The sequence below is a fragment of the Schistocerca americana genome, chromosome 7, assembly GCF_021461395.2.
Source record: "Schistocerca americana isolate TAMUIC-IGC-003095 chromosome 7, iqSchAmer2.1, whole genome shotgun sequence".
In the NCBI taxonomy this organism is placed as follows: Eukaryota; Metazoa; Arthropoda; class Insecta; order Orthoptera; family Acrididae; genus Schistocerca; species Schistocerca americana.
This window is the reverse complement of record NC_060125.1, coordinates 596,777,986-596,790,526: the sequence shown is the minus strand read 5'-3', so window position 1 is coordinate 596,790,526 and position 12,541 is coordinate 596,777,986. Positions and strand designations below refer to the sequence as shown.

At 41.0% G+C, this 12,541-nt stretch overlaps 1 protein-coding gene across 1 annotated transcript in view; it reads right to left on the bottom strand.

Annotated features, from left to right (window-relative positions):
• Positions 1 to 12,541, bottom strand: part of LOC124623136 (transient receptor potential protein) — a gene marked incomplete at its 3' end in the record, with an annotated part of 258,350 nt that overhangs the window by 161,750 nt on the left and 84,059 nt on the right. Inside the window, exons 3-5 of the mRNA XM_047148927.1 lie at positions 9,476 to 9,620; positions 7,456 to 7,551; positions 1,247 to 1,389 (exon numbers count right to left, since the gene is read on the bottom strand). Of these exons, the coding sequence (XP_047004883.1) occupies positions 1,247 to 1,389; positions 7,456 to 7,551; positions 9,476 to 9,620 (384 nt within the window). The remainder of the gene's footprint in view (positions 1 to 1,246; positions 1,390 to 7,455; positions 7,552 to 9,475; positions 9,621 to 12,541) is intronic.

Here is a 12,541-nt window from a genome sequence, read left to right as displayed (position 1 = left end):
AAAATAACTGATGATGATCGAAGTAGAGAATATATAAAATGTAGACTGGCAATGGCAAGGAAAGCGTTTCTGAAGAAGAGAAATTTGTTAACATCAAGTATAGATTTGTCCAGAAATCGTTTCTGAAAGTATTTGTATGGATTGTAGCCATGTATGGAAGTGAAACATGGACGGTAAATAGTTTAGACAAGAAGAGAATAGAAGCTTTCGAAATGTGGTGCTACAGAAGAATGCTGAAGATTAGATGGGTACATCACATAACTAATGAGGAGGTATTGAATAGAATTGGTGAGGAGTTTGTGGCACAACTTGACTAGAAGAAGGGATCGGTTTGTAGGACATGTTCTGAGGCATCAAGGGATCACCAATTTGGTACTCGAAGGCAGCGTGAAGGGTAAAAATCGTAGAGGGAGACCAAGAGATGTATACACTAAGCAGATTCAGAAGGATGTAGGCTGCAGTAGGCACTGGGAGATGAAGAAGGTTGCACAGGATAGAGTAGCATGGAGAGCTGCATCAAACCAGTCTCGGGACTGAAGACCACAACAACAACATTTTATTTCAGCTTGAAAATTGAGTGTGTGCTGGTTACCTATTGGGAAAAACGTAGCCAAACATTGAGACTAGCCACGCCTCTGAGGCCGCTCAATTAAGCTGAGTGTTGGCTGTTATAAATACATATTTTTTCGTGCCATAGCAGGTTCGGGCTCGAGCTAACTATTCAGTCAAAACTAACTTTTTTATCAAAAATCGTGGAATAGCACCAACACAAACTATGTAAATTTTCAGCGAATTTTTCAGTGCGTAGTGCTTACTACCGTCATAACATGTGCATGTGAAAATGGCTGTAAACAGTGAATATGTGTATCTGAAGATGACTGTACTTCCCAGACTGAAGGGAAAAACAAGCCGTGCAGAAGCTGACATGCAAGTGCCTAAAATGGCTCCATACGTGGAATTCCCTTTTATCAACCTGACGCAGTTCCCAGTTATATTCATTTGGCTGTGGCTTCAGACAAACCGTCTTTTGACCTTATATGCGAAAGTGTGGGTATGAGAGAAAGAATGTCGCAGGCTGACTGAGAATTACATTTTTATTACACCTTTTGGTGTACACTTTTCACAAAAAAATCACATTTTTATCCATTCGGTTGAGAAAGGGTTGTGGTGACCTGGGCACTGAGCGCCCTGCACATACCGTCACCAGCACCGCCTCACCTGTTGGTCGGACCGTGGCTGCGCCTACCTGACGTCATGAGGCATGGGCAGCGTGGCGCCGCGGTCCAGCAGGATCTTGAGGATCTCGTAGTTGTTCATGTGCGCCGCCAGGATGAGTGGCGTGATGTCGGGCGTGAAGGTCGACGAGGAGCGGTCCACTGCTTCCCAGCTCTGACAACAGTAAGCGCCGTAGTCACTTTAACGTGGCATTTTACACTCTAGAACAGCAGGTAGTCCACTGCTTTCCAGTTCTATCTACATCAAGCTACTGTGGTGCTGAGTAGACACTCAAACATGGCCTACTTCACTCTACAGCAGTAGTTTTCAACCTGGCAGCATTTGCACCGTTAGGGGGGAAGAGGATTGTGAAATTTTCTGTGCGGTACGAACTAAAAGGGTGCGGTTGTGATGTTGTCGCTGTTTCACCGGACTCTACTATTTGTTAGATCGTTATCATCAGTCATGTGGTATCCACTTTTGAACAATGGAATCTTCCGGATTTTTCCATTCACTATGGGCTTCAGCTGTACGCATCCATTCTACTGCATGTGTTCTTATGTGAGATAATCACTTTCCATTAGATTGTTACCTATATCTTTTTTTATCGCGTCCACTTTAGTAGGGAACACCTCCTCGCCACGTCCTATTCCACCTTCATTTTATTTATTGCTGTTATGCACTGAAGACCCAAAGAATCTGGTACACCTGCCTAATACCGTTTAGGGCCCACGCTAGCACGTAGGCGTGCTGTAACACGACGTGGCATGGACTCGACTAATGTCTGAAGTAGTGCCGGAGGGAATTGACACCATGAATCCTGCAGGGCTGTCCATAAATCCGTAAGAGTACGAGGGCGTCGAGATCTCTTCTGTACAGAACGTTGCAAGGCATCCCAGATATGCTCAATAATGTTCATGTCTGGAGAGTTTGGTAGCCAGCGGAAGTGTTTAAACTCAGAGGAAGGTTCCTGGAAACCGCTATGTAGCAATTATGGACGTGTGGTGTGTTGCATTGTCCCGCTGGAATTTCCCAAGTATGTCGGAATGCACAATGGACTCGAATGGATGCAGGTGATCAGACACGATACTTACCTGCGTGTCACCTGTCAGAGTCGTATCTGCACGTATCATTCCAACTGCACACGCCCCATACCATTTCAGAGCCTCCACCAGCTTGAACAGTCTCCTGCTGACATGCAGGTTCCATGGAGTCATGAGGTTGTCTCCCTACCCGTACACGTCCATCCGCCCGACACAATTTGAAACGAGACTCGTCCGACCAGGCAAATTGTTTCCAGTAATCAATAGTCCAATGTCGGTGTTAGAGGGCAAAGGTGAGGCGTAAAGCTTTGTGTCGTGCAGTCATCAAGGGTACACCAGTGGGCCTTCGGCTCCGAAAGCCGATATCGATGCTCTTTCGTTGAATGGTTCTCACCCTAACACTGCCGGCCGCGGTGGTCTCGCGGTTAAGGCGCTCAGTCCGGAACCGCGCGACTGCTACGGTCGCAGGTTCGAATCCTGCCTCGGGCATGGATGTGTGTGATATCCTTAGGTTAGTTAGGTTTAAGTAGTTCTAAGTTCTATGGGACTGATAACCACAGAAGTTAAGTCCCATAGTGCTCAGAGCCATTTGAACCATCTGAACCAACCCTAACACTTGTTGATGGCCCAGCATTGAAATTTGGAGAATTTTGCGGAAGGGATGCCCTTCTGTCATGTTGAACGATTGTCTTCAGTCGACATTGTCCCTTTCTTGCTGGACCTTTCTCCGGCAGCAGCGATGTCGGAAATTTGATGTTTTACCGGATTTCTGATATTCAGGTACACTCGTGAGATGGTCGTACAGGAAAATCCCCTCTTCATCGCTATTTCGGAGATGCTGTGTCCCATCGCTCGAGCGCCCACTATAACACCACATTGAAACTCACTTAAATCTTGATAACCTGCCTTTGTAGCAGTAGTAACCGATCTAACAACAGCGCCAGACACTTGTCTTACATAGGCGTTGCCGACCGCAGCCCCGTATTCTGCCAGTTTACATATCTCTGTATTTGAATACTCATGCCTATACCAGTTTCTTTGGAGCTTCAGTGTATTTACGTCTTCCACTTCAGTGTGTTCATGAACGACGTGTTTTTATTGCTATCTCTGACAGCAATTCACATGACGTACCACTCCATTTATTTCTACTAACACTGAATTTTTAGTGGGTTTCACATTAAAAGTGTGTCGTTACTGTCTCGTTACCATAAACAGAAACTTGTGATACACACTGGTTGTACACTTGCCTTTTAAGAACATTGTTAGCTTTGTTTCAAAATACCTATTTTTTACCAAAGCCACCTCACTGCAATTTCACTTTTTTGTTTACTTCATTTGCTCTGCGTTCACGTGTAGCAGTCTGCATTTGTCGTTAGTAACGATTCCACTACCATCTATTATCCTGACTGGAGGAAGCGGCAAGGAAATTCCTAAGTTTTAACACCAATTAATAAATGAATATTTTCTGATAGCGAAATTCGAATCACAGAACAACTTCTGAGACACATAAAAGACACCACGCCCGAAAAGGTTTTGATAACACAGTAACTGAAATGTTTACACAAGTAATTGGTGACGGTATATGTGATTATCGGAATAAGCCTGAAGAATACTGATTCAGTTGGCTAACGCTAATAGATGTAAAAATGTGCTATCGGCTCTGGCATTAGTGGCAACAAAAGCGAGGAACTGAATTATCTTAGAGCTTTACTTAAGATCTACATTAATTTTTGTCAAATCGAATACAGAAAAGTGTGTTAGAAATCAAGAATAACGCCTAATACGTTGACTTATTATTTTCTGGTTTCATAAAAAAATTTGCAAAGGACGCGAATTTTATTTGCTCGAACGTTAACTAAATACTATTTACATTTTACCATTTTAAAATTGAGAAGGCAATTTTTTTAAATTTAAAGACTAGTTAGGTGTTAAACTTCGTTGGGGTTGAAACTTCCTGGCAGATTAAAACTGTGTGCCGGGCCGAGACTCGAACTCGGGACCTTTGCCTTTCGCGGGCAAGTGCTCTACCATCTGAGCACGACTCACGCCCCGTCCTCACAGCTTTAATTCCGCCAGTACGTCTCCTACCTTCCAAACTTGGGGTTGTTGGTTGGTGTTTGATCTCGTGCAGGTTTGCTTCAGTAACGTTAGCAACGACTGCTCTAGAAATTCCCCTCACAAGAAGGGGGGGGGGGGGGGCGTACGAATCAGCGTCTTTAACGACCTGGACTGTTACTTTTTGGTGGGATGTACAGCAGCCGACAACAGTCTTGCTTGACTAGACCAGGAAAACTGTGCTCCTGATGGCGATGACAAACCTGTTGCGCATTTCTCTCCAATCTTTAGGAGGCGTAGCCAAAAACTGAACTCAAGGGTGCCCCTTGCAAGTTGCACCTCAAATAGCTCCTATTATTCTTCTAAGTATACTCTTTTTTGTCCACATTGAACTTTAGTTTATGTTTGTAAACTATAGAAAGGTAGACTAAACGATGCCTACAGTCGTCTACTTGCTTGTTGTGTGCAAAGCTCACAGAAAGTTTCAATACACCAGTGGGAGAGCCTGAAAGAAAGTCGTTGTGCGTAACTGACAGCTGTACTGGCACAAGCCAGAGCCCTTGTTGCAATTCAAGCAAAATATCATACTACTTTCTCCACTTTACTGTTACGATGAGACATTCTAAATGATTCCCCAGGGTACTCATAAAATTTATTCCTACATACCACTCGCGAATGTAATATAAGTGACGGGAAATTAATTCTGATGTGCTGTAATAAGCTCACAAGACAGGAAATTAGTCATTCCTGCCTAGTGAGTGAGTCCACAAGGTTGCGCAGGTACGTCACATCCAAGTTAAGCCACCAAATCAAGCCACCAAATTGCGGGGACACCAATGTCGGCGCCTTACCCGCTGTCCCAACACCTCCCAAAGATTTTCTGTGGGGTTCAAATCAGGTGATTTTGCAGGCCAATCGAGACGTAATAGGGTGTGGCAATTTTCAGCAAAACAGTCGCAAATTCTTCCAGCCCGATGAGCTTGGCTGTTGTCGTCCTGAAAAACAGGAGAAGCAATGGCCTCTTGCGCGGTGACCTACTGCGAATGTTCATTGGACGCAGTTCCCGTCGCAATTTTCCCTCGCTAGCAGGTTGGGATGGACGTTAAATCATTGCCTGCGACAATTCTTAAAAGGCTTTGAAGCGATTTTGAGTCACAAGCCGTGAAACGCGACTCTTGTTCCTCTCAGTCAGGAACTTTTTCGACCACAACTCTCTCGTCATGTTCCGTGACCACGTGTGTTACACCACTGGCTGTTGACACGTTGATCTGTCCGCCGCGAAACACCATCAAATCCAGCAACTTCACACACCGTATGACCCATTTCGCCACCCTGTCACGTCTTTACATTTGCCTATGTTGACGGCAATATCTCCTTGAAACGTAAATGTCTCACTGATTGCTATGCTCATGTAAAGCCAGTACGCGCACAGTTGAGTACGTAAATCGATCGCTGCGCTGCCTGTAAAGGCTTAACGACTCATCTGTGCATACTCACTGGGGTAACTAATTGTTTTTCCGGTGATCTTAGATTCCATCACATAACCTGTGATGACATGTAGAGTATAAATGTAACGATATGCATGTAAAACCTCCTGAAAGTGTCTACTAAAAATACACAAACAGTATGGTGTGCTGTTCAGTTCGTTGCCTATGGATATGGCTAATGCGTCCTGTCACTTGAGACATGCTTACAACGAAATACTTACAGCTTCCGTGAAAAATTCTTAGATTAACGCTTATACCATGTGTGCAGACTTTCCAAACCAGCGTGCTGTGCTATCGTCGGGGAACAAAATGTTTCTAATGTCTATACATTTTTAAAGAAAAGAGTAAAAATCATAGCAAAACAAAACCGACTCTAGAAAACTTTGGTTGTTTTTAGTAATAATGCACGTGGTTGTCCACCGTTTGTGCGTCAGACAGCACAGAAAGAAAGAGAGAGAGGGGGGGGGGGGGGGTTAGAGAGAGACAGAGACAGACAGAGGCAGAGAGAGAGAGAGAGAGAGAGAGAGAGAGAGAGAGAGAGAGAGAGAAAGCGATAGTGAAAGCTCTAATATAAGCCGATAAAAGTGAATAGGGTTGAGCGATGTGTAGAATGAGGGAACGCAGAGGGGACGGACAATTACAAATGATGATGGAGAGACGTACAAACTAAAGCCCTGTAGACAGTGATGACTAAGGATAAGAACTGCACTTTTAGTCAGTGCGAATTACACCGAGGATCAATAACCGTGGTTACATACTGATAGATGTTTTTATACCATAATTTACCAATTAAAAAGTCCTAAGGTTATGAGATATGGTGAATAGCCGTATACTACCTCCAATAATGCAGTGAGGATCTTTAATTCGTGAGAACGAAAATTATACGTTAGACCACAACTTTGGAAACAACTAAAAGTAACTAATTAAAAATATATTTGTAGATAAACTAACATTCAATTTAAATACTTTATCATGATCACTGTGCTACAGAATCTGGTAAACCATGTGAAACTGCTGCTTTGAAGAATCATTTATTATTATTAATCAAATGTTTTTCCTATGCATTACATACTCGTACAACAGTAACAATATTTGTTTCGATATTACCGTCGTCTGTACCGTATTTAAACTATTGAATTGTAATTACCATATCGTTATTTCTCGTCAAGGAAATGTTATGCCTCTCCATGTTACTTAAATCGGCCAGATATTATCTTTGAGTAAACACATCCCTGGTGTAATGTTCGAATCATTAAACTGGAATGTTTACAGTTACTTAGAACACTTGAATATTAAATGCAAAAGAAGAATATGTTGTTAACTGGGTAAGCAAAGTCATCGATATGTAAAATAGAGCAAATATAGCTGTAAACTTGCAAAAAATGAAGCAGTCATGTAGTGACAACTCATAAACGGAGAGATGTCTGAGTAGTTGCAAATGCTAGAGAGTGCTTCTCATTAATATATAGCTACCTGCAATTTGTTATGAACTGTTCATCACATACGGCAGTCAAAGTAGCGTTTGCAAGCACAGCGAAACTGTTAGAAATACTTGAGAACTGAAATTTCATACTAAACTGAACTTCTATTTCAAATGTCGGGCTGAGTGCCACGAGGCAGCTGACAAAAAGATATGAGAGCCTAAGTATACTCACATAGGGTTCTCCGGGTTTATGGATCATCTCCTCCCACTCCAGCAACATCTCCACGGCCTCCACGTACTCTTCCTTAATGGCGTGCAGCAGCGCATCCTGGAAATGATAAACAGGTAAGTGGAACAGTTACTATGCGAGTTCGAATAAGGCTTAGTAGATTAGAGTGCAAGTGACCACATTCTTGTACTCTGATCAGACGTTCGACATACCACACAGACGAATGACCATTAAACTTCATAAGCAAAGTGGTCTCTTATCAGTACAATGTACAACAAAAAACCCATATCAGTTTGTTCCACTGCAAACTAATTTCAAATAACTTGCTACTTATTGTGTTTTTAATAGACTTTTCGAACTGCAGCTGTTAAGCACATGTTTTATTGCACATCAAAATCAAATATTTCGACATTCATTATTTATACTTATATGAAAACTGCAATTAATTATTCTAATTTTCTGTTAACGTTTGCTTTCCTAGGACCTTTCCTTATAGATGCATAACATGTTTCTTATTACAGAACACATAAATTAGTTAGATAGCTACTTGTTATATACATTATTTGAACCATTCTTGTATCGAAATGGGACTAGTCAGTTTAAATGATATGTGTGCATGTTTAGTGTTAATATTAATGAACACACTAGTTTTTAGTTCTGCTCATGAAACAACTCTTAAAAACTAGATCTTCTTCTTTTTTATCTTCATAGGCTACCAATTTTTAAATAGAAATTTGTCCATGAAATAGAAGGAGTCATCCAGGAGAAATGATTTTAGGTTACATTTAAAACTTGATTTGCCACCTGTCAAATATTTTACGCTCTTCGGCAAATGGTTAAACATTTTTGTTGCTGCAAATTAAACTCGTTGCTGAACCACTGACAACATTAATGGTGGGTAATGAAGGCCATTTTTCCTCTAACATTGTAGAGTGTTCATCACTATTCCTCTCAAACTGTGGTGCATTATTTATGATTGTGATGCATTATTTATGATGAATTTCATCAGCGAATATATGTATTATGATTATGCAGTTAAAATGCCTAGCTTATTGAAGAGGTACCTGCACGAAGTCGGCCGCTGAACACCAGGTACTATTCCTACTGTTTGTCTTAGAACAATCAGTATTTTGTTTCTAAGTGATGAGTCACTCCATAAAATTATTCCATAAGACATTATTGAGTGGAAGTGAGGAAAAAATTTGAGAAGGTTGATTCGTTTGATTCAAAGACTAGGACTTATACCACGAGCAAAAGTAGCTGAACGTATTTGTTTGCCAAGTCAGTAATATACTTCTGTCAGTTCAGGATTTCATCAACGCGTAAGGCCAAAAATTTGAAGCATTGTACCCTATTTACTGACTCTTGTTCATGTTGGACACAAATGTTGGCATGACTATTTGTTGTATAGAACTGGAATATGATGCTCATAAGCTGCATTAGGTCCATCATAGACCACACCTACTACAATAGAACCAACCGATTTACTCAATTTGCCTGGGCTGGAGGAAGTGTGTAATATTTAAATTTCCGCCCTGTACCGTAGGATAGCTACAGTATGCCCGTTATTCCGATAGGTATACAAATGGTCACTACACCAAGGTCTATCCAAAAAAATTGATTCCTTATCTCTGTGATCAATAGACCCCGAGATATGACCACCTGGAAAATCGCATTTTCAGGTATGGTTTTTTGGAACGTATTGTTACCGTGCATTGTCGTCCACGGACCACCTACAACTTGGACTGTGCCTCTGGTTGGCGGTATAGTAATATAGACATTGAAGTTCATACAATGTAGATGGAGTATATATCTTATATATGTGAACATTGTTTCATACTGCAAACCAAGATCGTCTGAGGACTTAACAGTGCACGTGTCACAGAGATGTGCAACGACCAAATTGTAGGATCCGTATTCAATGGTCAGTTATCTCCTAAAGTAAAAGGATGGGTCTTCTCTTGAGCAGCAATGTGAAATCCAAAAGTCTACAGTGTTCTTGGGTGTGTTCTAGTCGACCTACCTTGACTTTGATATTTCGATCCAGAAGTATTCGGATAAGTTCGATGTTCTCATTCTCGATAGCTGCGATGAGCGCCGACCGGTTGAGAGGATCGACACAGTTGATGTTGAGGATCTCTGGCTGTTCCTTGTATTCATCCAGCAGTCTGATGGACAAACAGAACTTTTATTAGATGGAGCATTACTGGAACAAAGTCATCAAGTAGGAGACAGTGTATGGCGCACGAAGTGCGACACTCAAGGAAACTTGAAGATGGTAACAGTGGTAGAAATTTACGCAAAATATACAATATTTACGCTATGTGAAAACAAGTTTAACATTCGAAAGGCTGTTCTATGTGGAGTGAAGTTCGGAGTGCGGAAAGATGGTTATAGTTACATGAAAACGCTTTATTTCAGCGATTTCATAGCGTCTTCGATCTCAAACTTACCAATCAGGTCTGACAGAGACCAGTCAATAATTTCAGCTCACGGTTAAATTTATATTTAACAAGATATGTAGCTACATAACTTGGAAATGCTGAATTAATGAAAAGATGAAACTAAGTATGTTCACAAAAGACATGTAAGGAGGTGACATGTTAACAAGCGAGTTTTCTAGTTTCAAGGGTGCTTACTGTTCGCACCATTTAGATTTAATTCCTGGGAGAAATATCCATTAACAGCTTCTGTGGAGTCTATCTTACGCTGCTTTTTCCCGTGAAGGTCTCCACTCACTATCAACTCGCCTCAGTATTTTCTTATTTTCCTTTCCAGGGTGATTTATTTTGAAGTTAGCCTGTTCTGTCTATTCTCTAATCCTCTGGTTGTAATGCTATTGTAAATATAATACTGCCATTAATCTGTATATTTTAGATTTTTTTATTCCGTAATAATTTTGAAAAATTAAGCAAATACTATAACGAGAGTAAGCTTTTGTTAAGTGTTGTTTATCTGTTTAAAATACCTCTTTAACGTAGGTGAAATAAATGTATTAAAACATATTTTGTAAATAATTATGTAATATTTCAAGTACAACTGTAATTAATTATGTCAACTTTGTACGTATATACTGTCATGCAACTGTAGATGGTTCATACTTAGGGTTTCTGTAAGCAGAAATGTAAATGGAAAAGGTGTAGGGATCATAGGTAGAACGGAACTCCGTTCTGTGGTGGGATGAAAAAGGTGGTGGGGCGCGCGAGTGAGAATTGGCGCGCAAGTGGTGAACACGCATTACGTTGGTCAAGCACAAGAGGCCCCGAATTTACCTGCACGACTGGGTTTTTGGCCTCGGGCGTGTTCTACATGATTGGTGCAGTACGGCAATAAATTAATAGCTCAGAAATTTGTAATTTTATCGTCGCCACCAAGAGGAAGACAGAGCTATGCACATCAAAAGCCGTACCTGCGCAATGTTACTACACAGCACCGCCTCGCGCCACCTTCGACATCAGTAACAGGCAAAGTACTTTATTTAGAAGTGTATCACAGTGTGAACCATCCATCTTCAATCAGTGGAATGTAAGTGTTAAATGTACCTTTGTGTTTAACTGTGATTTTCCTATGTCATTTACCTCAGTAGGGTCCTTACCTAAACGAATTTATTCCGAGTATCCTGAATTTTATTGAAGCTTGAATAATAATAAATTACTGCCAATAGTACTGTTTTGGTAGTAAATTCTGAAAATCATTATTAAATACTAAAGTGTGCACGTATCAGTTTAAGGGCCACCGCTTTGCGTGACCATGAGGAAAAGTTTTCAATAGTATTTCTGAAAGTAAAGTAAGATAATTGTTTAACTGCAACAATCTTAACAGTAATTATTCGTGTTGCTTCTCCATATCAAAGAAAGCCAGACAAATATTGGTGTTAGTAAAACGTTAACAAATAACAGTCCTAAAGAAATGAAATTTAGTCGTGTTAAATAATAGTTTTGGCCATATGAATGATAGGTATAAGTTTAATATTTTTTTGTATCCTTGTTGAAACATATGTGTGTTTTCTTTAAATAATTACTGAAGAATAGTGATAAATTCCGTAAGTAACAGAAAGTGGGATTAATAGTACTTACTGCCAAGTGACCGTAGTAAGTGAAAGTAGTCATTCATTCAGTGTCGAAAATTGACTTCATCATTTTGTGTAGACACTGGGCCCGATTTGGGCTGGCGGCCGTTTTATTAAGCGAAACAGTTTATTGTTATAACAGGCTTTGTCTGATAAAAGGTTTCCAAAAGTAATTATTCTCACTGCGTTTCCCACAAACTGTATGAGAAAAATAGTTCGATACTTCACCATTAGGTTGAACACGGTTAAAATCTCTCTCCGAGAGTCGATGGTTTGGAGTGTTAGTGCTGCGTGATTTTGTCGTGGTGTTCCTGCCGCTACTTACTACACAGTTCTGGCATTCCGAATCTCGGTTCTTCCGTCTTTACAGTGGCAGAACTTAAACGTTCTGGTACCGTATTGACGAGAACGCGAAAGTACCGTTGCATGGTGACATATTCTGTAGCTTGCTTTTGCACTGCTTGAGTTTGGGTCAACTCGCCAAACTAAAAATGAAACGGTCACGTAACGTAGTAAAGAAAGAAAACTAGACTGGATTGCGGAACAAAGAAGCTATCGGAGAACCGCTGCCGGAAAACGGTAGGTATCGGCGGAACACGCGACAAGGCCCGCCTGTGCTGAACGAGGGGGAGCAGTGCAAGGGCGGCAGTGCTTGTAGAGAGTATGACAGGTCAACGGGAACGTCCAGTGTGGTACTTTTAAGAAAAGAACTAGTTCGTAAAGTAGAAAGAAGTCGAAATGTGATCACAGTTCAACGAAAAGGCCATTTTGCTTTTTTGAAGCTGAGTTTCCAAAAACACAGAAAACCATGGGAACCAGTTCTGTATTTCATGTGTTGGGTCTGACACTGACATAGATTGCTCTTGGTATGCTTATGAAATACGCTCTACTTTGTGTGGTATATAATGACAGGGATTCTCTTTATTTGTTTTGGAATACATTTTACATTCAACACGTGTCTCTTCTCATAAGAAAGTAAGAAGCACGATAACTTCTGTTCTTCCCCACATAACTAGGGAA